This window comes from Coturnix japonica, chromosome 1, assembly GCF_001577835.2.
Source record: "Coturnix japonica isolate 7356 chromosome 1, Coturnix japonica 2.1, whole genome shotgun sequence".
NCBI classification, from domain to species: domain Eukaryota; kingdom Metazoa; phylum Chordata; class Aves; order Galliformes; family Phasianidae; genus Coturnix; species Coturnix japonica.
In genome coordinates, this window is record NC_029516.1 from 154,819,913 (window position 1) to 154,844,146 (window position 24,234).

The 24,234-nt window shown below is 34.6% G+C and overlaps 1 protein-coding gene across 16 annotated transcripts in view; it reads right to left on the reverse strand.

The window, feature by feature from the left end:
* The window catches only part of NBEA (neurobeachin), a 460,919-nt gene that overhangs the window by 75,031 nt on the left and 361,654 nt on the right, over positions 1-24,234 (reverse strand). For all 16 annotated transcript variants that reach the window (XM_015851986.2, XM_015851985.2, XM_032442135.1 and 13 more), the window contains 3 exons: positions 18,248-18,363; positions 9,526-9,638; positions 515-655 (listed from right to left, as the gene is read on the reverse strand). In XM_015851986.2, the coding sequence (XP_015707472.1) occupies positions 515-655; positions 9,526-9,638; positions 18,248-18,363 (370 nt within the window). The remainder of the gene's footprint in view (positions 1-514; positions 656-9,525; positions 9,639-18,247; positions 18,364-24,234) is intronic.

Below are 24,234 nucleotides of genomic sequence, written 5' to 3' on the forward strand. Positions count from 1 at the left end.
ATATTTTTACATTGTGGAAAATTTAAGCTATTAATCTACCAAGAAGTATAGATCATTTGCACAAATATTACTCTATACCATTTTAATATAGAACTGGTCCTTTAATTCCCCTCTCACTTCGACAAAGTCAGATGTGATTTTTGTGAAAGGTTTTTCTTTAATGTATATACCTGTCTGTAGTTGAAAATAATAAATGAATATGAGTAATATCTGTTTTCTGTATTGTCTAGAGTCAGATGGATTTAGATTTAGATTTTCAGATGGATTTAGTTTTGGAAGGCCTTTTTCCATCAAGTGGTTTACCCGAATTTACACCATCAAAATTAAATATATTTCAGATTGCCTGGGTAACAGAAAACTCCTGATCACTACAGATGAGTACTCACAGTGTACACAGATAATTTGTGAGACTTTTAAATTAGTGAGGAGCACTGAGATTTTGATACAGAGGTAAATGGCAGAAGAGATGGTGTAAGTAAATTATTAATAAAAATCAGGATCTAGAAATACTTACAATACGAACAAGCCAAGCCAGTGTAGAAGTAGATGTAGAATAGTGGGTGTTGTAATGGTAAGGTGGAGTCTGATCATCTTCCCATGTTTCATAACGTTCTGCATAGAATACCGCTCTCTTTGGGTTCAAAGCACCAATAGGCTGCAAAAGGATAAGAGGGCAAACATATCAGATGAAGGACAGCATGCCTGATACATCACAGGTTAATTTTATGTTAAAATTTACTGCCTATGAGATTCTGCAACCAAACTCATTCCATACTGTAGTAATCCTTTCAGCTTGCTGTAATTTTATAATTGTATTTCAAAGATTTTGTGTACTAAAATTGTTAGGACTTAATTGATTTTAATTGGCAAATGTAAATGTTCAGTATCTGCAAACTTTCAAAAAGTTGTTTCCCAATTAATTCTGTAACATTGCTCTGGAAATAGACTTCTGAAACTGCATTTAAAATGCATTGAGGCCAAACTAATATTTCTGTTGCTGTCATTCACCATAATCACACAGCTAATGAAAACTGACTTTTGCTCACACAGGATACTTTGTAATGCACAGTTCATGATGAAAAGATTTCATGCAGACCTGCTGATGGTGTCTGGTGATCCTAAACAGAAATACTTAAAATCCATGCATAGCCCTACATGATTGGATCTACTTTATGACTGAACAAAGCAAGGGTTTACTAAGAGAAATGAACAAGCTTTTTCTTAAATCAAAAGACAAAAGTATTATTTATACAGATGAGATACTAGTAAATGTGTACTGTCTTCTACCTATCTGCAAAGAACCATCATATTTTAGCTTTTATAGTAAAATTAATCAATCATATAGAGTTTAATACTTAGAGGAGAACACATTTCCATGCTAAAGAACTTCCTGCAATTTTTAATAATTACTTGATTTGAATTTCTCAATTATGCAGTTCAAATTTCTACCATCAATTCATGTTATTAAGGGAATTGCAACCTGAAAATAAACATTTTGATCTTTTTCTAAATGCTAACAAGTATTCTTATATTTCACTCCAAAGCACAGTTCTTCTCAGTTAAAATCTAAGAAAAGGATGATCAGTAAAAGGTCAAATCATTGTTTCACTGTACTACATATACAGCTATGTTATTCCTTCTGTGCTGCAATGTTTTTTGAGACAGCTGTAAAAAAGACTGACATAAAACTATTCTAATTTTAAATACTATAGCTTGTTTTTAAATAGTGCTTGATGACAAGTTACATTTAAAAGCACAATTATTTTTTTTTTTAATTTTTCACATGAAACACTCTTGAGGCTTAATACTTTGCTGTGTCATGGAGATGTTAATAGCTTTCTCATATGTGTAAAATGTACAAGTAATCCCTAAGGATCGGTGTTATCTGATATAGATTGCACTGCAAGACCTCACAAAACATTCTTGAACAAGAAGTACGAGCAATTCCCTAACACTTTCCAGGCTTGCTTCCTCACTATTGGAAAAAGAATAAAATAAATATTTGTTTTTTTATTATTTTGATTACACATCCTGCCACTTTCAGGAAACATGCTTGCATTACTGCAGCATGTAAGTTACTAATACATTAAAATCATTGCCTAGTGACTTCCTTGTAAGAATAACTTATTAAAAGACATTATTTTCCTATTGGACTGGCAAATTTTGCAGATATATGTGCACATCACTAAATTATCTGATGGTTCTGGGTTGGTCTGTAGACTGGATGGTACCTGCCAGTACCACACTGAGGACACTCTACATCCATGTCTCTACCAGGACAGATTCCAGTCCCCAGCAGAACATTTCCAAAGCAAAGGCAGTAATTCACACCAGAGTCTGTTTACAGCAAATGTTCACCCCCTCTGAGAAGGATATACAAAACAGCAGATGAATCTGTGAGATTGCACTTTGTAATGGAAAAACTCCCTGAGAATATTTATTTCCTCCACTGTGAAGGTGTATCCTGCCCTGTGCTACAATGAATTCTGAAGCTATGAACAAGAGAGGCATGATTTGTCATAATGTTATTTTGCGTATGTGCTTGAAAGCACTAGAAGGAAGTTATATGGTGACTATGGCAAGGTTGAAAGCAAAACTCCACGTACTACATTATATATTTGAGGATGATCAGATGTCTATCAACAAAACAACTACGTGGTTTTTTTTTTAATTGCAAAATGTTTACAGTGGTTAGAAGAGCTGTGAAACAGAACTGATGCTCCAAATCAATTACAAAAAGTTTTATTTGTATACTACCAAAATATTGTTTTTAATGGCAATTTAACCTATGGATTTAAGTAACTTATTTTTATATCTGCATGTATATATATATACATATATTTATGTGTGTGTGTGTGTGTGCAGCTGTATTTGGAAAAGGTATTTTCTCTCAAGACTTTGACAGTTCTTTCCTAAAGACACATAAAACACTAATGTAAATAAATCATCATGTTTTCAAGGCTCTTGAGAGAGAAGTGTTATTTCAATTTAGAAGATAAAAGATAGGTTATAAGATTGTGCATTCCCACTTTATGTAAAATATGCCTGCACAAGTAGCTAAAATAATCTACTTTCAGAAGACATTTGTTCAACTTATTAAATGATAAACCTAAAAAGCTGTATTCTGAAGATTACCTTCATCCTCATAAAAATTCTTTTCAGAGTCAGAATCCATTTTTCTTTCAATTACTTTAGGATTCATTTGCAGGAAAATGCTGAAATGCACAAAATGTTGAATAACATGGACATCATGAGAGCCATCCAGCTTTTTTCATTGATAGAAATTTTCATGCTAAAACCCTCCTGAAGGATGCTTGCTCTAGAGCAGCTAGCATGCAAACACAGACACATTATGCAGTGACGGCAAAAGTAATGCAGCTGTGTCAATGCAGCACTGCCAAGAGAAGAGAGCTGAGAGTTGTACCATGGTCATGAAACTTCTGATTCAGAATTACATCAGTTCTGCCTGTCCTGCCTCAAACAAAAATACAGGGAACAGCTGATGCCTCTCTTTGTCCTATCTTTGGAGACATGCTGTATGAGCTGCTTCACACAATAATGGAATCAATTTAATCTCTCCTGATATAGGAAATCATACACACTGAAAATGCAGTAAAAGTGATCATATCTCTTATTTTACTCTATCATTAAACTTGCTGCCTAACCACAATTTGTGTTCATCAAATAAATGTATACCTTTGCCAGAGGGAACTTCCGTAAAAAAAATAGCAAGCACAGAGCAAAGTCAGTCTACCACTAGTTTCTTTAGTGGTTTTTCTTCAAGAATAAACTACCTTTACTCTGATAAGGTATATGCACTGCTAGATGATAACTTCTACACAAAAGTAGTCACTCACGTTTTCTTATTGTATGGGTGAGACATTCCTGATTTTATTCTTAGAAAGAATATACATATGGAGTTTTTCATAGCTGTTCAGTGCCGTTCTTGATCCACAAAGTCAACCAACACCATTTTAATCTGATACTGTAGCAATTAAATGCTGGCAAACTCTATATATGGAATGATCCCTTCATCTTTATATAATGGATGAAAATAATTTTATTTCCATTTCATTGAGATGCCTTTACTGTACAAACTAGTTAAAATGGCCTGCACAAAATAGTATAAAGACAAAGGTTAATCCATATACTGACTTTCAGTCCAGTACATTAATGATAAGACCAGAATGGAAATTAAATTTGAGTGAAATAAATTGTTCTGAACCTTAAATAAAAAGTTCTTTCTCTTAAGTCTTGCAAAATGCTTTTTCCAAACATGTCATTTACTGGTTTTGTTGTGTTTTGTTTGGTTTTTAATTAATAATAAAATACATGTGCAAAGGCTCATACCAGAATATATAATTTCTCTTAAAAAGCTTTTGTAATACACTCTTGTTTATAACCAAGCAAAACTTCACCCTCTATTCAGGGTCTATTTGGTCACTTCAGTTCTGATGTACCAAAGGTTGCTTTTTATTTCATGCTTCTTTTCCCATTTAAATATAAAGTAAGTATTTACTTTAACATTAAAAAAACACACTTCAATTCATGTCATTCTTTTTTTTATCTGGTTAATCTCTTCAGACATCTGGCCTTTGAACCAGTGTATTGTCAATACATCTAGTGTTTATATCCACTGGACATGTTATGCTAGCTCATGTAATATTTACTGTTTTGCCAGCTATCTTTATAGAACTACATTCTCTCATGAGAGCAGAACTGAATGCAGCATCCTATTTATCTGGCCACTGAAATATGCTGCTTATCTTGACTCTAATTCATGCAGCAGCTACTTTATCTGTTTATCTCTTTTTATCATTCAGTGCACAAAATTGTAGCTGGGTACAAAAGGAATTTTGAGTTTGGGTTTATTTGGTTTTAACTGAATACAGAGAGTTTTTTCTCGCTGTTTGCTTTTTTATTAAATAGCAACAACACATATTGACCTTTAAGTAGGACATCTCAGTAGGGTACTTTAAAGTTTATAATAAATTTGAATTTTATCCAACTTTAAAAACAGCTTTTCTTTGACAATCTTAAAACTATCAACTGTCATAAGATTTTCTGGCATTTTCAAAGTATGAGAATTTTACCTGGTAAATTAACTCTCTATTTAAGAAAAGGAATGTGTAGTTATGTGGCGTAACCCAAATGAGAAGCAAAATACTTTTTGTGTTGATGGTTGAGTTGCACGTGGTAAAGAGGGAAGTTTCAGTTGCAGAAACTGATTTGATATTTCCAGTGAGAGTGGCTCTTGATATCCTTAAACTTTATCCCATAGCATACATGTTTTAGAAAGTATTAAGTGTGGTTTGCCTTGAAATATTCACACCTCGATGCGTTCATTTGCATTATTACATTTAGAGGCCTTGGGGCTTTATCACTTCCTTTTCTTGAAATGGCATGGTAATAAGAAAAAATGGTTATGCTTATCACCACCTGTCAGTCAAACACCTTCTATATTAACCAAATAAAAATTTTCCACTCAATGAATGGGCGTGTGATATCTCGTTCCCGTCAATACTAGTATTACTTTGCCTGGTGAAGAAATCATTTTATTTAACCGGATGTATAACTAGAAGTAAATGAGGAGAAATTCCCATTTACAGTTTAATGAGCAGGGACAATACAGCATGTCAAACTCATGCATTCAGTATAATTTAAGAATAAAAGTCATACAATTTTGCACAAACAATGTCACATCTTAAGTACTTTGCTTGAAAACCATAAGCAAAAAAATTCACGATACAGTAAGGGCTGCATATGCATTTTGTGTACAGATGTTTACTACTACAGCTATTTTTCCTAAGGAGATCTCAGTAAAGAAGAAAATAAGCAGATCAGGGGTTTGTTTGATAGTAAAAAGATAATCTATGTATCTATGACAGCCTCTTTCATTAGCTTTTCATCCTGTCAAACAATAAATATAACCTTTAACCTTGTATATGTAATGAATAAAACTTGAGCCTATGCTGTCTAATCAAATGAGAAGTCCAATATATCCTACAGCTACGTCACCTTCAATGCCCATGTGCCCTATTTTTTAAATCACAAATTTTTATGTAAAATAAGAAGAAAAGGAAAGGAAAAAAAAAAAAAAAAAAAGAAGAAAAAAAGCTCTTGATAAGAGAATTTCTGCACACTTCAGAGGAAATGTATTTTTAGACTATTGTTTAAATATACTTAAATATAATTGCTCTGAGAGAAAAATAACATTCAATTGCAAATGTTCCTCAGTAAGGAATGCTGTATAAAGACAGAATAAAATGTAATAGAAGGAATGGACGAGTTATATGCTCAAAACAACTTTGCTGAAATGTAAATATTTCAATATGAGTTAAAAGCAAGAGGCATATGTTTTATTCTGTCACTGACATCATAGGCAAACCAAACACATCTAATTTCATTTCCATGAAACATATGAGTTACATTTATAGTTTATATTCACTTAGCATCTGGTGGTGTGTAATATTTTATATAGGAAGACTAGTAATCAGAGGTTAAGATATTTCAAAAGACTTATTCTTCATTATCACAAATATCACTGGAGCTTTGTATGAACACTGTGTGATAGTAGACAAGTGAGTAATTTTAAAATGTTAGATTTTGTATCTGGGGTTAACTATGAAAGATGTTTTAAACCAACAAAGCAGAATATGATAGAATGAAATCACTTTTAATTTCACTGCTCTGGAGGGCTTTTACCATGCATGTAGTAGTGCTGGAATTCTTTTAGCTTCAAAAGATTGTTTGAGGCATATTAATTGCTGAATATTAAGGATAGAGGCTTTTTGAAACCGAAGAAGGGCAAGTGTGTGGGAAGACAGAAGGTCAGGAACTGACAAAGGAGATTTTTTCCATCAGCAGCTTAGCTGGAGGTTCCAAGCTGCCATCAGATCTGCAGGAAAGCACTGCAGGGTAAAATGTGACACAAGGAACTAGCTCCTGTGAAAAATACACTGTGTGTACCTGCTCCAGAGGTCTGACTGAAGCCTGGTGGCAAACTTAAGTCTCAATATTGTGAATAATAAATCATTGGCTCCAGTTTTTAAGCACTAGACTGCTCCAGCTTCACCTCTCAATTGAGGAAAGAAGGGGCTTACTTACAGATATTGGACAAGAATGAAAATTAAAACAGAATTGCAGAGGAAATACTTCAAGTTGGATCTGATTTTTAAGATTTCTACTGATAACACATGAATTGAAACAGGATGCAAGTAACACAAAACAGCTGAAGTGCACAGAAGTACTGCATTTCATACTAACTGGACACTGCCTTTACAGAAAGTCATTAATCTATATTTCCTTTTAAAACCATTGTGAAATAAAACCTAAGGAACTACTATCAGATGTTATTGTAATAAACACTGGAAAAAAAATGACAATTACACCCCTTTCATCCTGAGGGCTACCAAAACACTTTATAGATTGCACATGTGTTTTCTCAGACATCCATGGAATAAATGCAGCCCAGATCTTGCCAGAAAAGGGAGACCACTCTGCTTAACCACTTCTCTGTAGATTTGTTCTGAGTGGCCAGAACCAGGCTTTTCCAGAAGGAACCACCAGTAGTTTTCTAATAAGAGGATGCAGTTATTAAACTGCATAAGAAACATTCCTTGAGCAAAATACCACTGCACACATTGCATGGATTCTGAAACTAATAAATGGGGATTTGATTTCACATTTCTTTTTAAAGGAGAGCATTACCAGGATTGTGATGATACTTAATAAACTGTACAAGTGCTAATTCCATAATGAGTCTTTACTAACTCATGAGGAAAACGTATCTACTCATCTATCACCATGCTTCCTGTTACAATTAAATACTTTAATAGGCTGCCATAAAAATTTTGATTCAACCAAAACCGAGTAGCTAATGAAGGACTCATGAGACACAGTTTAATCTTGCCACACTTCACCACACACACTGCTATTCGTACTAGAAAGAAGTGAATTAGAAGGACTTTGAAAAGTGTAAGGGTCTTAATGAAAGGTTTATCATGATTAATAACTCTTAAACAGAAATATTTTTTTGCACGCTAGCAAATGAGCTCATGCAAGATTCTTGCTTATCCCTACTCATGTTTGTAGATTTCCCTTTATTGTCCCTGGTATATGTTACAGTGGCATTTTATAAGTGAAAACACATTTGTGAAGCATACCTATGATATTGTGAAACAGCCAAAGTTCTTAAAACACAAGCAGTGTCTCAACCAACTTGTTTACATGTGAGGCATATTGCTAAGGTAGTTTGATTTCTATTTCTTAAACAATAATAAAAATAATTAAATTAACAACGTAAACTTCTTTATTCACCCAGGAGAAAGGGGACATAAACTCAATATGCCTCTGACTGTTATTTTGCTATACAGAACTACTCATGTTACTATGAAATCTCACAAAAGCAGGCTTTAAGGAACAGATACAAAACACATCTACAGGCGCTGTAAGAACAGCAGGGATGCAAGTCTATGGGATAAGCAGGATGGGATCTATCTGCCCAAGATTTTTGCAGGAAAAGTAAAGAAAAGCAGACATAAAGGCAGGAACACCAAAAGCTCTCATCCCTAACAGAAGCAGATAATGTAGGGACTGCAGCATATGCCCTTGAGGGTCATTTTATTCTCTCCAGCCTCATTCCTAAAGCCAGCAAGTGACAGCTTTCTGCTGTTTTGAGCCTTACTCAAAGTGCATGAGCAACTTCTGTGTCCTGGCTGTGGAACCACAGATGTAAGAAATCTGGGATGCAAGAAAGTTGGCATGCCTATACAACAGATACCTCATGCTGGGGATATTGCAAAGCCCTTCCTGATAAGAAGGTACGGGCACTACCTTGGCTGATATGAACCAAGACTCTACCCAAAACTCAGATCTAAATCATTTCCTGTCCTTCTTCCAGAAGACCGTAAGAATATCCTCCCTAGGTCATTCTGCCATACTTGGTCAGGAAAAGTTCTCGTCAGCCTGGTGGCACAAGTTGGGTACCAGATCTGGATAGATAGACCACAGTCTGGCGATATTAGGAAAATACATAATAAGAATTGTACTATTATATGGAACTAATTGTCCAGACTTGGTTGGAGGACAAAAAAATACACAAACTCAAAAATAATAGTAGGAACCAGATAGTCCATATTCTAAAACACGTAAGTACTTTCTATTAAATAAGTGCTGCTACTACAGCCTAGCCCCAGCAACAATGTGAAAAATTAGCTCAATTTTTTTATTTCCTCTGGATCAGTTTTCATGAAGTGAGGTAATTAGTGGGATCCAGTGGCCTGATGCACCCAGGAACTGGAAGTCAAAAGGCACTGAGGAGTTACAGGCTTGGACTTGGATCAGTTAGGGTCATGTAAGTATTATAATATAGAGACTCAATATAAAATGATTCTAAAATATAACTCTAATTCATACTTTTTGACTTTAATATAAAAATCTATTTATTAAACTGAATATAAATAATAAAACAAAATTTCTTGCTAAAAAGGATGGCTAAATGTCTTTGATGGAGTTGAATCATACCTTTGAAAGATCCCTGAAGTTGCCTGGGAGGGTCAGGTCTAACTCTTCAGATTCATAGTTTGTTAAGACCCACGGAAACACAGGGTATTGGTTCAGATCATTGTACGTTCGTCCTATTAAGAAAGAAAATGTTTTAAGAATTAGGAAATTGTATCAATTTTTCTAGTTGAAAAACAATCCAGTAGTTACATTCATTGTGTTGCATATATTCCTGATTTATCCCACTTGATAGAAACAGGTATAAATCTACAAGACTAAAGTAGTTGTTTAGATGCACTTGAATCAAAAGTCCTGAAGAATATTCTGTTATTCTCCACAGTACTTTTCCACTGAAGAATAGGTGAGAACTGACTGTAACTGAAGAACCGAAGATAAAAAAATACATGTTTACTTTAACACAATTTCCTAATCACTATTTCCTAATCATTTTGAAAAATAAAAACAATTTTAAAAACACTTCACCGTTTTTAAAAATGGAGCTGACTGCCTCAGGCCACTTTCTCCAAACATAATGAAAGAACCATTACTGAGATCCCAGAAGCCCAAATATGCAAAAGTCATCTCCAGACAGTTTCAAAAGAATAAATGGAAAGAACCAAAACTTATGAGTGCATCATCAGGAAAAGTGTGTTTGGAAGACCCTGTGCCAACTGCTATTTTTAGTGTCTAACATTTCACTGATAAGACAAATGAAGTTGCTCACTACAGAACCATCCACCATATTGATTTGTTGGAAAACACATAATATGCAACATGAATATTAAAAAACAAAATCAAGTAATAAATATATGTGTGTGCATTTATATAATATAATTAGCAGACTGAAATAACCCAGGTTAACAATTCCCAGTCCTGCAGCAGATTTACAGCCCTGTCTCACTAACTGCTTCCTTCCAGATTCTGGACAGATTCCTGGGGTAAAAAACCTGGCACAGAAAAACACAGACTTCCTTGTTCAGTGCAGTATTTGCAATTCTATACAAAAATCAGCTCTATATTAATGAAATATGAAACTTATACTGCTCTACAAACACCTTATTTTTTCAATAAATGTTGATGAACATGTAGTCTGTTTCTATTTTGAATATAGTCTTGCTGGAAAAGGAAAAGGTGTGCATTGTTAACAATTATGCACCATTTGTGTATTTTGAAATAGTACATGTCCACAAAAATATATTAAAAAAGTAATTTAAGCGCAAATACTACTTCACTTAACAAAACAGTCTCAGCACTACGTACTACATACAAATGAACATGGATGGGAACAAAGATACTTCTATAATATCAACAGTGAATGAATGCAAAACCACTGTTGGAATGAATGAATTGTTACTATCAATTAAGTCAGAAAATAAAGCAGAATTTATCCGTGTGAAGGAAGAAAAGGAAAGGTAGTATCTGGTAGAACACTAATCTTTTGCTTGTTTATTTTTTATAAATCTTTAAGTAAGCTAAGTCCATTTCCTTTTCTGTGTCTTTCAAATCAGAGTATTATTTTCAGCTTTAGCAAGGGATTAATGACACACAGTTTATGCAGCTTCTTGACATCATTACAAGGTTCTATACAATATGGCCTCTATATAAGTATATTCTTGTACAACAAATGTTTTTCTCTGCATCGGAATCCCCAGTTAAGTTATCAGAAGACTTTTACAAAGTTTCAACAAAATAAAATAAGAACAAGTCCACATCATGTTTGGGATGTTAGGAAATAATTTTAACTATTGTATACTTTTATCTCACTTATAATTCAGTGACAAGTTTACCTTATGTGAATCCTTTATGTTTATTTAGACAGCAAACTAAAAGAAATTTGAGATCAGGGAAAAGAATGACAGAGTTGAGCACAGTCTAATAAAAACAAGCAAAAAAATGATGATTCCTTGGAATCAAAAGCTTTTACGGTAACTAAAACAGATCTTGAAAATACTTTGCAAAAACATTTGTAAAGGTGAGAACATTCTTTTGGAAAATTCTTAAAAGAAAATTTAGGATTATTCAAAATCACTCATTTCTATACTGATATTTCCTACATCAAGAGCTCTTTTAATTTCAATATTTATTTCATTCACTTCATTTCAATTTAAATATTCCATCAATTAGATTTTGGCTTTCTGTTCCAATTTCACATGGGAAAATCACAGATAAGTAAGTGCATAGTGCAAGAAAAATCAATCCCAACCCTAGCTGCCATACATGAGTTCTCCTTTGGTGCACAGTTCTGACAGGATACTTAAAGTATAGTCACATGAGAAAATTATCATGTGGAATTAACTCCACGTTAGCAGCAACTTGTGTGCTTTAAAAAAAAAAAAAAAAATCTCACAATGAGAAATAATTTGAAGAAGATTATCTTGCAGTTTGGACAGGATAAGCTACGTACTACATAGCACTTCCAACTGCGTGTTTGAGAATGTCACCATAGTCTAAATAAAATATTTACTTCCCTCTTCCTTCAGAATTTATAAATCATATGAAGAGATTAATTACTAAGAAAAACCATTAAGATTTTTAGTAAAAAAGTTTGTCATTTGTCTTCATTCAACAATTTTCTTTTTAATATCAACAAATAAAAGCAATTCCAGAAGATGAACCCTAGTTTCAGTTGCAAAAGTAGACCAAATGCACATGACGAAGTAGGACCACACAGCTGTGCTTATCAGAGGGGGGACAGTGATCTTGGATTGTAATGGGATTACAAATCCCTAATTCTAAACATGCATAAATATTAGTGGTTTAACTTTATTAGGAACGTTTTCTTGATAATTTTTGAGTTTTTAATGGTCATTTTCAGAGTAAAAAGTCAGCAGACTGATATATTCAGCCATCTCTTAATTGCATGATGCTTCCAGCAAAAATCTTTTTTTAATTTCCTTTAGCTAAATAAATATAAAATGTAAACCTGTACTACTATTGGTAGTCACTATACCTTTTTAGAAGCTTCAGATTTCTTACCAAGTAGGCTTACAGAGATTAATATTAAAGGCTGAATATTAAATATTGCAAGCCTCTGACACTAATCTACTTGAACAATAAAACTGAGGCATAGTAAATGAGTTCTCAGAATAACTGGATATGTTTCTTCATTAAAAAAAACTTTTTAATTAAACCATCCAATTTAACTTTTTTATATGGCACTTTAGTTTTGAAGGTAAAGTGAGCTAGAGACAGCTGACAAAGAAATTATAACTGCAATTCCTTGGTGAAAATGTTAATGACAGCAAAATATTGTTTAATTAGATGATTGCAGCATCTGGATTAACACTCTTTAAGAGCGATGTTCCTGTGCTTGTCTGCTTCTTCACACTTTACAGACATTTTGTCATCTCTAGGTCATTAGGAAAGAATTTTTAATGATTTTTCTAGAAGCAAGTAGTTCGAGTTACATCTAATTAGATGACAATAATAAGCCCAACACATGCAGTAGCTAAATATATACATAATTAACCAGTGAGGGCTTGTACATCACAGAGTAAAAAAAGTGGAAAATGCTAAACAGGCAAAAAGAAGAAGAAAAAAAAAAAAAAAAAAAAAAAAAGGAGGGAGAAGAAGTTCATCTGAATTTATTACCTGACTAAAGATGTCATATTTTTCTACAAACCTTAAAAAATAATACTTTTCCACTATAAGAAATGACTTACAAAAATTATGGATATAATTATTCTCCAGTTCTATCAAGGTCTGTGGCAGGTAGGATTTAAAAGAATTAAAGTTGCAATAAATACAAATGCAAACACATACTTAATACACTGCAGGTTGAAAAGAAAAAAGCATCCAAAATCAGTTAAATACAGGGAAATAGATTTCGAAATGAGATTTCTACTTAAAATAGTGAGCGTTGTAAACATAGAGAATTACTTCTCACCCCCAGTCTTTCATTTACTGCAGTGGGATTACTTTTAAGCACTTTTCCAATAATTTCAAAAATTCAGTAAAAGCAAAAATCGTTAAAAAAAAACAGCCCTTTTGATATGTATCTGAAGAATGAACAATTAGTGCATCACTGCTGTTCCCAAGCCTTCAAAACTAAAGAATCCCTAGGAAGGGAATAGATTGGAGGAGGGGGAAGATGGCCTGGAACATCTGCAAAGCCAGGACAAAAAACAGGGGCATGGAGAGCATAACACTGAGACTGATTGATAAGTAGCAGAGTGTAGTGTTTACCTTTGAGGGAAAATAGAGAAAAAAACAGGGCTGTAAACATGATGAAATATGGTCAAGTCAGCATAGAGTGCATGGAAGAGGTGAAGACCTTAGACAAAGAATAGGGAGATGAGAAAGTAGTTGGCCAGAGAACCAGTGAAACAGGTTGCAACAAGAGTTTTGAAAATGTAGAAAGATAATTTGAACTGAATTTGGAATAAAATATGACGCTAGCATAACGTCATATCCTTGCACAGGAAATGATCCAGGGAAAAAAAAATAAATAAAATGATAGAATTAGACAGTTCTTGAGTCATGAACAGAGATCACAACAGAAACAGTTAAGCTGAAAACGAAGGTAAGCTATGTTTCAAAGATGCTTTACAGGGTGATTTAAATTTTTTAAAAAGTCATAGAAAGATGGATTTTCCAAGGGGACACTTCTGTATTTTAAACACTGATTAAGAACTTACAGGCTACACAGAGGCTATGTTTGTAAGGACAAACATATTTAATTGATATAAGGATAGATTATCGGGTTACTTCAGTAGTCCTGTTCTACTGGGATCAACTAAGTTTGCATGATTAGCAGCATTAACAAGCAGGCAAAGGACTTACGGTGGAAAAAGACCCAGCTGCATGTCACAAATAAGCAAAATGAGTTGGTATCAGAAACTTCAGTTCTGAACGTCTTTTCCAATACTGCTCTTCTTCAATAATTTCAGAAAAGGGGCACAAGAAAATATTAATAGCTTCTTGTCATTGTGTAAAGGGTTAGAGGACAGTTAAGCACCACTTAAGAAGAAAAGAAGCTACTAAAACTGGCAAAAAAGAAGTACTAAAATTCTTTGTTAGTGGATTTCTACTTATTTGGAAGAAAAGAAAAAACTACAAAGGGACCTATTTCTCACTTGCCAGCAAATGATCTACATTTCTTACGTGGAAAACATCTACTTTTGATACGTGACTACACTATGGCTCAGACATGCAGAATAAACCAGTAAGAGCTACCCAACAAGATGAATAAAAAATTAAGGTGCATGTATTTCTCAACAACTAAAACCAATGATTTTATTAAATAAGATTACGTTATTATACAAGAATTTCTAGTCCAAAACTAGGCCATCACTGCCTATACAAACAATTACAGGCAAAGAGGTTGTATCTTTTAAGGAAATATCTTATTTTAAAGCATTTAATTAAACGTGTATTTGGAAATCAGATTTACAAGCAGAAAGAAATCATACACCATGCCATCACGTGACAAAGGATGTCATGAATATATTCAATACTTCATGTTTGTGTATGAAACAGGAAACACTGAATTTTCTTCTGACTGCCAAATGTAGTGTCTACAGCACATATAGAAATTTGCTTCTGTGTATCACAGATGTACCTGGACACTTATCAGTTCCAAAGTTTTCAATATAAGGTCATCATGTAATCTGGTCACTCTGCTTCTAGTCCTGTAAGTTTTTCTGTTAGAGGTTCACATATTTTTGGTGCTTCATCAGAAAATGCTCATTCTTTGACAGGTAAATATTTTAGAGAAATATTTCTCAGCAGAAGATTAAAAAAAAATACGGGTGTAAAAGCAGTGATGTGATTCAAACCGCCTCATAGCTCTTGACCTTGTAGATTGATAGATCTCAGGCCCCGGAAGTACAGTGATGATAGAGCCAGAAAACTGCTTGTTTCTGTGAGAACTTCTAGCCTTTCAAATTTATTAAAGTTTTGAAACTTTTCCCACTGTCACTGGCCATGGAGCTCATGTGCATTCCATTATGATGGATTTCTTTCTTGTCAACAAAGTTACAGTGAGACTCTTTGCAATACTTCCAAGGTCTTCACACATTTTGGGAAGCATGTTTCCTAGCTGAAGGAAACTACTACTTCAGCTTCAGAAATAAATAAATAAATAAATCTGAAATTTTCTTCCATCAAAAATTTTAGATCTTCCAAACTGATTAAAAAAAAAAAAAACGTTCATTGATGTGTAGAATTGCATGTTGTGTTTCAGCCAGGTTTAAATTTCTTAAGTTTTTCGTAAAGTATTTGTCTGTATGTGTGTAGCTGGCAGGAGGTTCAGCTATTGTAAATAAATTTTACTCTACTATTCAAACAAAACATCATGAAATTCTATGGGACAGCATCAGTGAAGATGTTATAATTTTCGCAACTGACGTCTATTTGGTTATGTTCATAGTCTCAATTATTGGAAAAGGTTCAATTTTTTCTTTTTTTTCAGAAATGTTCACATAGTACTGAAACACCATCAGACAATAAAAGAACCTAAGAATCTCATTTTCTTTTATATATCCTTCAAAAATCTTTTGAGAGGGTACAGTGGTAGATTCTTCCCTGTCTAACATGATGACTGCTACCTACCTTGGAAAATGATGACAGAACAGAAATTACATAGGCTAATAAGAACCTATTTGTGAATGCTTAGCAACACAACTGGGTCTGAAATAACAATCAGAATAAGTGACATTCCTTGTGACAAGGGAAAATAAGAAGAATATGCCAGTAATCCTCCAAACCATGAAACTCAGAACGTGTATGGAAGCCTATACTTTTGTAAAGCAGACGAATAATACTAGATGACATTTAGAAAAACTTGCTTCATGTGACCAATCAGGTGTTTGGCTGGGAAGCTTGCCTAGCAGCACTATATCAAACAAGAAATTTAAAAGATTAAAAAAAAAAAAAAAAAAAAAAAAAAAGGTGTTTATGGTGTTTATCTTGAGGTACTCTGATGGGATCCCTTTAAGTTGAAGCTTGTTTATTGATGGATACTCTGCTGTAAGTATCACTACAATTCTTAATTGAATTCAAGTACAATGATGTCTTCAGGTTTTGATGCATTGGTGATGTACCTAAAAATAAATGACCTTGGAATTTTTAAACTGATTAAAAATGAAAAGTAATTTATCAAAAATTGGCTTAGCTCTTGTCTCCTCTCATTAAAGAGTTTAGACGCACTGATTAAAGAAAAAACAAACATATGAAAAGGAAATTACAAGAGAAAGGCAGCTTTGTCAATGCATTGGTCAGAGGCAGAGAGAACTTTAATAACTTCCAGCTCTCCAGCAAGCTCTCCAAGCTTGGGTGATGTGGACAGGGAGCCTGTGAAGCTCTGCCTGAGTTTAGGAAACTCATCCTAAAACCAGAAGGGCAGTGGATGTGTGTGAGACACAAAGAGACTGGATGCAGCCAGTGTCCAGCCGCAGGATAGCATCATTCTCATGGCCCAGTGCCATAGGTAATAAACGCTAAACAGGGCTTCATCCCTATTCATAGATCTATGGTTACTGTGGCTGTAATGCTCAGAAGCCATGCTGGTGTGCCTGCATGCAACTGCACCACACAGACTTTCCAGCCTAAGTCTCTGGTAGTTTCAGGGATGCTGCTTCATACTCCACTGCACAAGGTATACATGTCCTGAGATTTCCAGCCATTCATAGGTAACACTTCTGTATCGCACTGGGATAATCTGGTGACACATTTATTAACGCCTGTGAGCCTGGATGCACAGAAGACAACTACCACATAAACACAAAAGCAAAAACCTAAAGGTTTAAAGAAACTGAGTTTGACAGCTGCTGAATTCTGCCACTGTCCCACTGGGAAGAACACAGTGACTCAGCTCAGACTGGTCACAGTAATGGACATTTGGACACTACCATGGGGTTTTGCACTTACATTTGTCTTTGGCCTGGACAGAGGATAACCTCAAGGAGGAAAGTCAGGACCAAGTAAGAATATGAGATGTGGAACCTGGTGGGATTTAATTTAGCCTTCAAATTAAAGCTCACTGGAGGGAAATGTCTGAGGAAGCCTCTTGACAGGCAGGCTGATAAGCAGTACGTGTGCTAAAGGCAGGAATCTTAACAATAAACTATCTCCAAGAAATCTTTGTGTATGGTATAGAAAATTGCTGCTTCTCACATTTAAAAGTACTGCCTAAATTAATACATAGAAAAGGGAAAGGTGAATGGAAAAAACACATTGTGAATGTTTAATTAATAACAATTGCCAGAAAAACTCTTCTTTTGCCAGTAACGAATGGATGTCTGTGGCAGTTATTTCTCATTTTATTTTATTTCTCACTTAATCTGATATTATATTTCAGTTCAAAGAACTAAATGAGAAAAGATGCTGTAATCTAATCATACCACAATCCAGGTGACATCTGTACTAGGCAGAATACTGTTGTTATTCTGCTGTCTTGTTGCTGTTGCTGAGAATGATGAAGTAGCAAAATTACATTTTCCCATTATTATTTCCAGACATTCTCTGGCAATGGTTTGTTGACTCTAATAAAGCTTCAGACAAAGCTGTCAGCAGAGGAAATGGCAGAAGGAGAGCAAGGAACAGCCTCCACAACAATACATGAATCTAAAGCCTTGGTGATAGGTTGTGCATTTTCTGAGAAAATTTAATGTGTGTATTTCAGAATCTATCATAAACCTGCAGCTGAATTCCAGAGGGATGAATGTATTCTATCAAGTCACAGTGCTTAAGACTTTGACAAACATAAACATATCATGAAGGATTAAAGAGTCAGAAACTTTACCTGCTATGGTGTTGAGGAACATCAGGTATTCAAAATTAGATATCTCTCGTCTTTGCCAGCGCTGAGTCATGTTGGAGGATTTATAAAGCTGACGGGGAGTGGCCAGAGAGATTCTCCTACAAAATACATTTAAAGAATGATTATTTTAAGAGCCACATTAAATTTTAAGACATAGAACAACGTTATTAGTGTGATTAATTTCAGATTATCTCAGAGGTTTTTTTTATTCCACTTAATGAAGTCAAAAAGACACCATATCCCTTAGTTGAGAAATTACTCAAATTAAGATCTCCATTTTATTTTACTAGAACTGCAACACTATAATAATTCAGAAGAATGTGCTTTGTGGTTTTTTTTTGTTCCGAATCTGGTTAAAAAAACTGGAAGCAAAAGGAACTGCAGACCTCCTGGTGCCTGTGTTGTCCAGCAGGAATAAAGGAAGCATTTCCCTATTTCAAAAGGACATGTTGAGATAAGTTCATTAAGGTGAGTGATAGATATTAAAGTACCGTATATTTCCAGCACATGGGCTAAAGATATTTACTCCACAATTTGTGTGCCTTGTCCATAGTCAGTTACCCATGATCTACTCCTATATTCCAGTAACTTCCAAGATTTGTACTTCTAGACTGGTTTCTGAAAAAATCCAGGTTTATTCAGTTATCTCATGCCCACCTGTCCATCTCTCCAAGATAATTCCTGAATTGCATTTCACTGAAGTTGGGAAAAGAAATAAAAGCTTCTGAAATATTCAATTTCCACACATTTTCTATAAATTAGATGATTGCATAGAGGAGAAAGAACCAAACTATTATGCCAAAAAAAAAATTAAAAAAAAAAAATCTTTAACAAGCAGAGACAGCTTTATTGATCATAATTCATTTCCAAAGAAAACAGTCTTTGCTGAAAAGAGACAAGGAAAATGTTTGAAAGGAAGAAAAATTCATCGTTTCAAATACTTGTTTTTAGAGAAAAACACATTTTGAAAACTGATCAAAACAGAGAAATGTTTGTATGTTGTTGTGTTGTTGGGTTTTTTTTTCTTCTAAAACTATCCTCAAAATTTATCCTATTCATGAATTTAATGCACGATATATATGGCTTGCCAAGAGTAAATAAAAACACCTGATGTTTCGCTTTCAGATGCCCCCTAGACATATTAACTGCACTGTTTTAGGGCTCTGAATGCTAAGTATTCTCTTACAACAAAGTCATATTCAAGGTGTCAAAACAGGCATCAATTACAAAAATGTCGAATACCTATTTATAAAGATATATGCACATACCTCTATAAATGCACTACACCCTGCCTCTGGTTAAAAGGATGACTGTTGGAATGTTCAGAATGAACAGTTATCACAGTTATAGTTCTTTATATGTCTGAAAGGTCAGTGCCTAGTTTGTGAGCGTCTGCTATACTTAAACTCACAAATTAGGCATACAAAAATGACATGTGAGCACATGTGTGCTTTCCTCTTTTTCTTCTTCAGTTTATATTTTAACCTCTATGTTTACTCAAACCTGCGCTGTGTATGGCCTTGCCAATGAATTGTACATACACTCCACTAGTACACAGAAGGTACTGCAAATGTTTTGTTTCTACTATGCTTCTTCTGAACAATCTATCTTAAGAACTACCTGAATGTAATCACACTTGGTGTTGTATTTCTCTGAATAACAATTTTACAGTGAAACTCTCCAAGTTTTATTGTTCCCAGTAAACTATGACCAATGCTGGACACAAATTAATAAATACAGAAATAAAAGTGCTAAAGAGATCATTAAATTTGCAAAGTACTTCTGTTGTAGAATTTTTGTTTCTCTCACAATCAAACAAAAGTATACGCATCAGTATAAATTAGTATGTGCCTTTAGACCTCACCAGAAAACTATCAGTCTCACAAATCTATGAACTGTTACTGCTTCATATTTGAAAGACTGATTTAGGTGAAATCTCTACCAAATCAAATTATACTGAAAAAGCTCCTTGTTTGTTTTCTAAGTTGTTTGAAAGATTTGAAGTTATTTCAGCAGTCTGAAAAAAAAAATGTGCAATAAATTGGTTCCACACCTGCTTGTTTCAGTTAACACAGAAAGACCCTCTGTTTTGTGACTTGCTGAATTATTCCACCTTTGATCAAACAATTTCTCTGTTTCTGTCTGCCATCAGAAATGAGATGATGCAACAACAAATGTACTTCCTTTGCTTCTGGAGAACTATGAAATACCTCCTCAGAATGGAAGCTGCAGAAGATCCTATGATAGGATGATCCAATTTTCCAAGCTCTACTTGCTTTAATTATCTTTACTAAACAATGTTTTGTTCAGGGAAGAGATGTTCTGTGTCTCACACATGGAGCACGATCAGAACCCCTTTCCCAATCACTTTTAACTTAGCTACAATCCAACTTAATACTAAAAAATTCATAGGTATCTCATTAGAAGTGTAGCACCTGCATGATGTTTTATCTTGTTCCTTATACAGAACAAATAAAAGGCTTCGGAAAGCCACCAGCTTCCGGCAAGAAACTCAGCAACATTTGCTTTCAGTCAAAGCTCTCAGAGTGTTTTTATGCTTTAGTGAGATCAAATCATTTCCCAACGATGTACTTTCCAAAAACCCACTGTATACTGGAAATCCATCAACAACCTACTGATGCAGAAAAAGTGGCAGTGCTGAATGCACGTTAAGCATGGTTGCCATGCTAAATGTATGTTTTCCTTCAACAAGAAACATTATTGTCCCTCTATAATCAGCTCTGGTGAGGCCACATCTTAAGTACTGTATTTAATTTTGTGCACCTCACTACAAGAAAGATATTGAGGCCCTGGAGTGTCATAGTTTGATGATTTTTGGTTACTGGTATTCCACATCATAACATCATAACATCATATAGTGCACTGGGAGTTAAAGCATTAATGCTCCAGTTCCGGGTACTTGTCCAGAACAGAAGAAGAACTACATTCCCCAGGGGACTTTGCAGTCAGAGAGGAGATCTAACACCTGGCAAGGTCACCTGATCTCTCTTCTAGCTCTCTCTTCTCTCCTCGCTGCTGCCTGTCCTGACTGCATGCATCACTTCAGTATTACTGTAAGGCCTACAGCTTTCAGATACTCTCTCATTATATATGATTTATTAGCTTCAATTCTAATTATATTATATTATAGTGTGTAATCTTGTATTCCAATACCATATTTAGTAAATTAGTTTGTTTCTCCTCAGATCATTGCTGCTGTTTTTAATTATTTGGGGTTCCCTGTTTCCCTTTTCCAGAGGCATGGATTTTCCAAAATCGCTCTGCCCCACTCGTCTCGAAACTGGGCTGAAGCAGCCAGCAAACCATTGACCATGTCCAGAGAATGGCAATGAAGCCATGAGGGGTCTGGAGTACAAATCTCATGGGGAGCAGCTGAGCAAAGTGGGATGGTTCAGTCTGGAGAAGAGGAGGCTCAGGAGAAACCTTATCACTCTCTACTACTGCCTGAGAGGAGGTTGTGGTGAGGTGAGGGTCAGCCTCTTCTCCCATGTAACTAGTGACTGGACTTGAGGGAATGGCCTCAAGTCGCACCAGGTTGTTCAGGCTGGATATTAGAAAATTTCTTATCTGAGAGCATGGTCTGAGGGGGTGCTGGAATGAGCCGCACAGGATGATGGCAGAGTCACCAATCCCTGGAGGTGTTCAAGAAATGTGTAGATGTTGTACTAATGGAAATGGTTTAGTGGGGAAATAGTGGTGGTAGATGGACAGTTGGACTGGATGATCTTGGAGGTTTTTCTCAATTGCTACAATTCTATGATTTTATTATTATCATTTGTATTTATAATAATAACTGAAGCTATTGCTTCACCTAAAGCATTAATGGCCCACAGAAATTCAGTAAGAGATGCTAGCACTTGTGAGATGGTGAAGTATGATACTGTAACTGTATCTTTATAATTATTTGATCACTATATGCTCACAAAACCACTAGCAGTTCATGCTTGTTTTCTAGGCTGTGATATTAACTTCAGTAAAATCACATAAGTAAATTGTATCTGAATTGCTAAACCATAAAAAGTGGTTTGCTAATAGTGTTGTAAAACTGAGGATATTACCTTCCTATGTAAAGGTGAAGAAATAAGTTAAATAAAAGGGGTTGTACTGTCTGCACAGTTGTATCCTATGACAAGGTCATAAGGAAACTACAATCAGTGCATCATGTTTAGGAACAATGAAAGTTCATTTACCAAAGATGAATGTGATTGCCAAGCACTTCAACATCTGACTGATTTTAAGGACATAATTATTTCTCTGTAACTCTGAGCATAGCTTGAATGCTTTGTTGAATAAAAGCATTCAACACGCAAAGGTCTATATGTTCCCACACCAAAGGAATGGTAGCAGAGGCAAACTGGAGATTTAATCTGAATGGTTGCTTTCTAACAGTCTTGAGATGCAGTACCTGCTTCTATTTGTCTGTATTATTAAATCATAAATAATTTTTTCTTCCATCTTTACTAGTTACAGGATTTCTCCATGAAAATAGGAACATACTTAAAATACACATACTTGCTTCATTAAAACTAATTAACTCCTTCAGACTGTTTCCATCTTGAATTGCAATTCTTTTATGATAATGTAATTAATTTAAAATTTAAAAGCTATTACCAGAGAGAAAATCAAACTAATGAATTTAAGCAAAACCACTAGAAAGTTCTGCTTTTGTTAAAATATTTTAAAGTACAGTTTAATCTGGAAAACTGGGCATAACGTGTGTTGATGTTTTACTCAGTGTAGCAGTTCCCTGAGTAGATGCTGGCTTTTCACCATTTCTATTTACATTTGTGATACAAATATACATATTTTTTAAAACTCCTACTATCATTCTGGAGACAACATATTAATGGGAAGGAAAACTATACTGCAGTATAAACAAAACATTAACTGTAGTTACTACAGTTACTGAGCCAGATTTTCCCTCAGTTACTTCACTGAAGTCCTACTGTAGACATAAAGGGTATGTAGACAGAAGTAAAGGAAAAGGGTCTTTTATGGTGCATAAACCACAGTGATTGCACAGAAACAAAAAGGAAAAACAACTTAACTACCACATGCCAGATTTATTCTGAAAGCTAACAAGCTTGCTTATGATTCAAACAGAACTGTAATGAAAAAATATGTAAATAAATGCACATAATATTGAAGCAGAAACTTTTCTCAATTATTATATATCAACAAACTTTTCCAGACAAATATTCAGTGAGTAATGCACAAAGGATATGAATTTAAGAAGGAAAAGTCACTCTGATTGATTCATTTGCATTTTGTTTGTTCCAGAACATGTGGTCTTTTTCTTTTTTTGCTTCAGAAAAGAATTCTATTACTTTCCATTTAGAGACTGCAATTCTTTTAATTTGAGTTTTTGGAAGAGCAGTGCAAATGCTAACAAGATGCACCTTCCAAAGATGCCTCAACTTCCCCTTGATCTCACTGAAAACTTGAGAAACTTGGCAGTCTGCCTAAGGATTTCAGCACATTCAGGAGATCAAGACTTAGGCATCGTGAGACTCTTGAGCTCATGATGGGGAATGATGTTCAGCTGGAAAAGAAACAGTTATCCAATCCTATAAACTCTTTGACATTACAGAGTATTTCCACATTCTGCACTGGGTTAAAACAAGGAAAATGTGAATTTTTAGCCTGTAGAAAATGACTTAAAGAAAAAGACACATCCCAGATAGCACACTGATGATTAAGTCATTGGCTTTTGGCCAAGGCAAGCCAAACTGAGATCTGAACCCAAGGCAGCATATTTTTTGAATTTCCTGCTGTCTATTCTCTCTCATATTTTCATTTGATTTTGAATAGAAATCACTTGGAATCTAATAAGGCATCCACAGACTTTTGATTATGCACACTCAAAGATGATTTTAGGTTTGAACAAACACTTTTAAACAAATGAAAACATGGCAGCAAGATCAGTGGGGTACACATAAAGACCATCT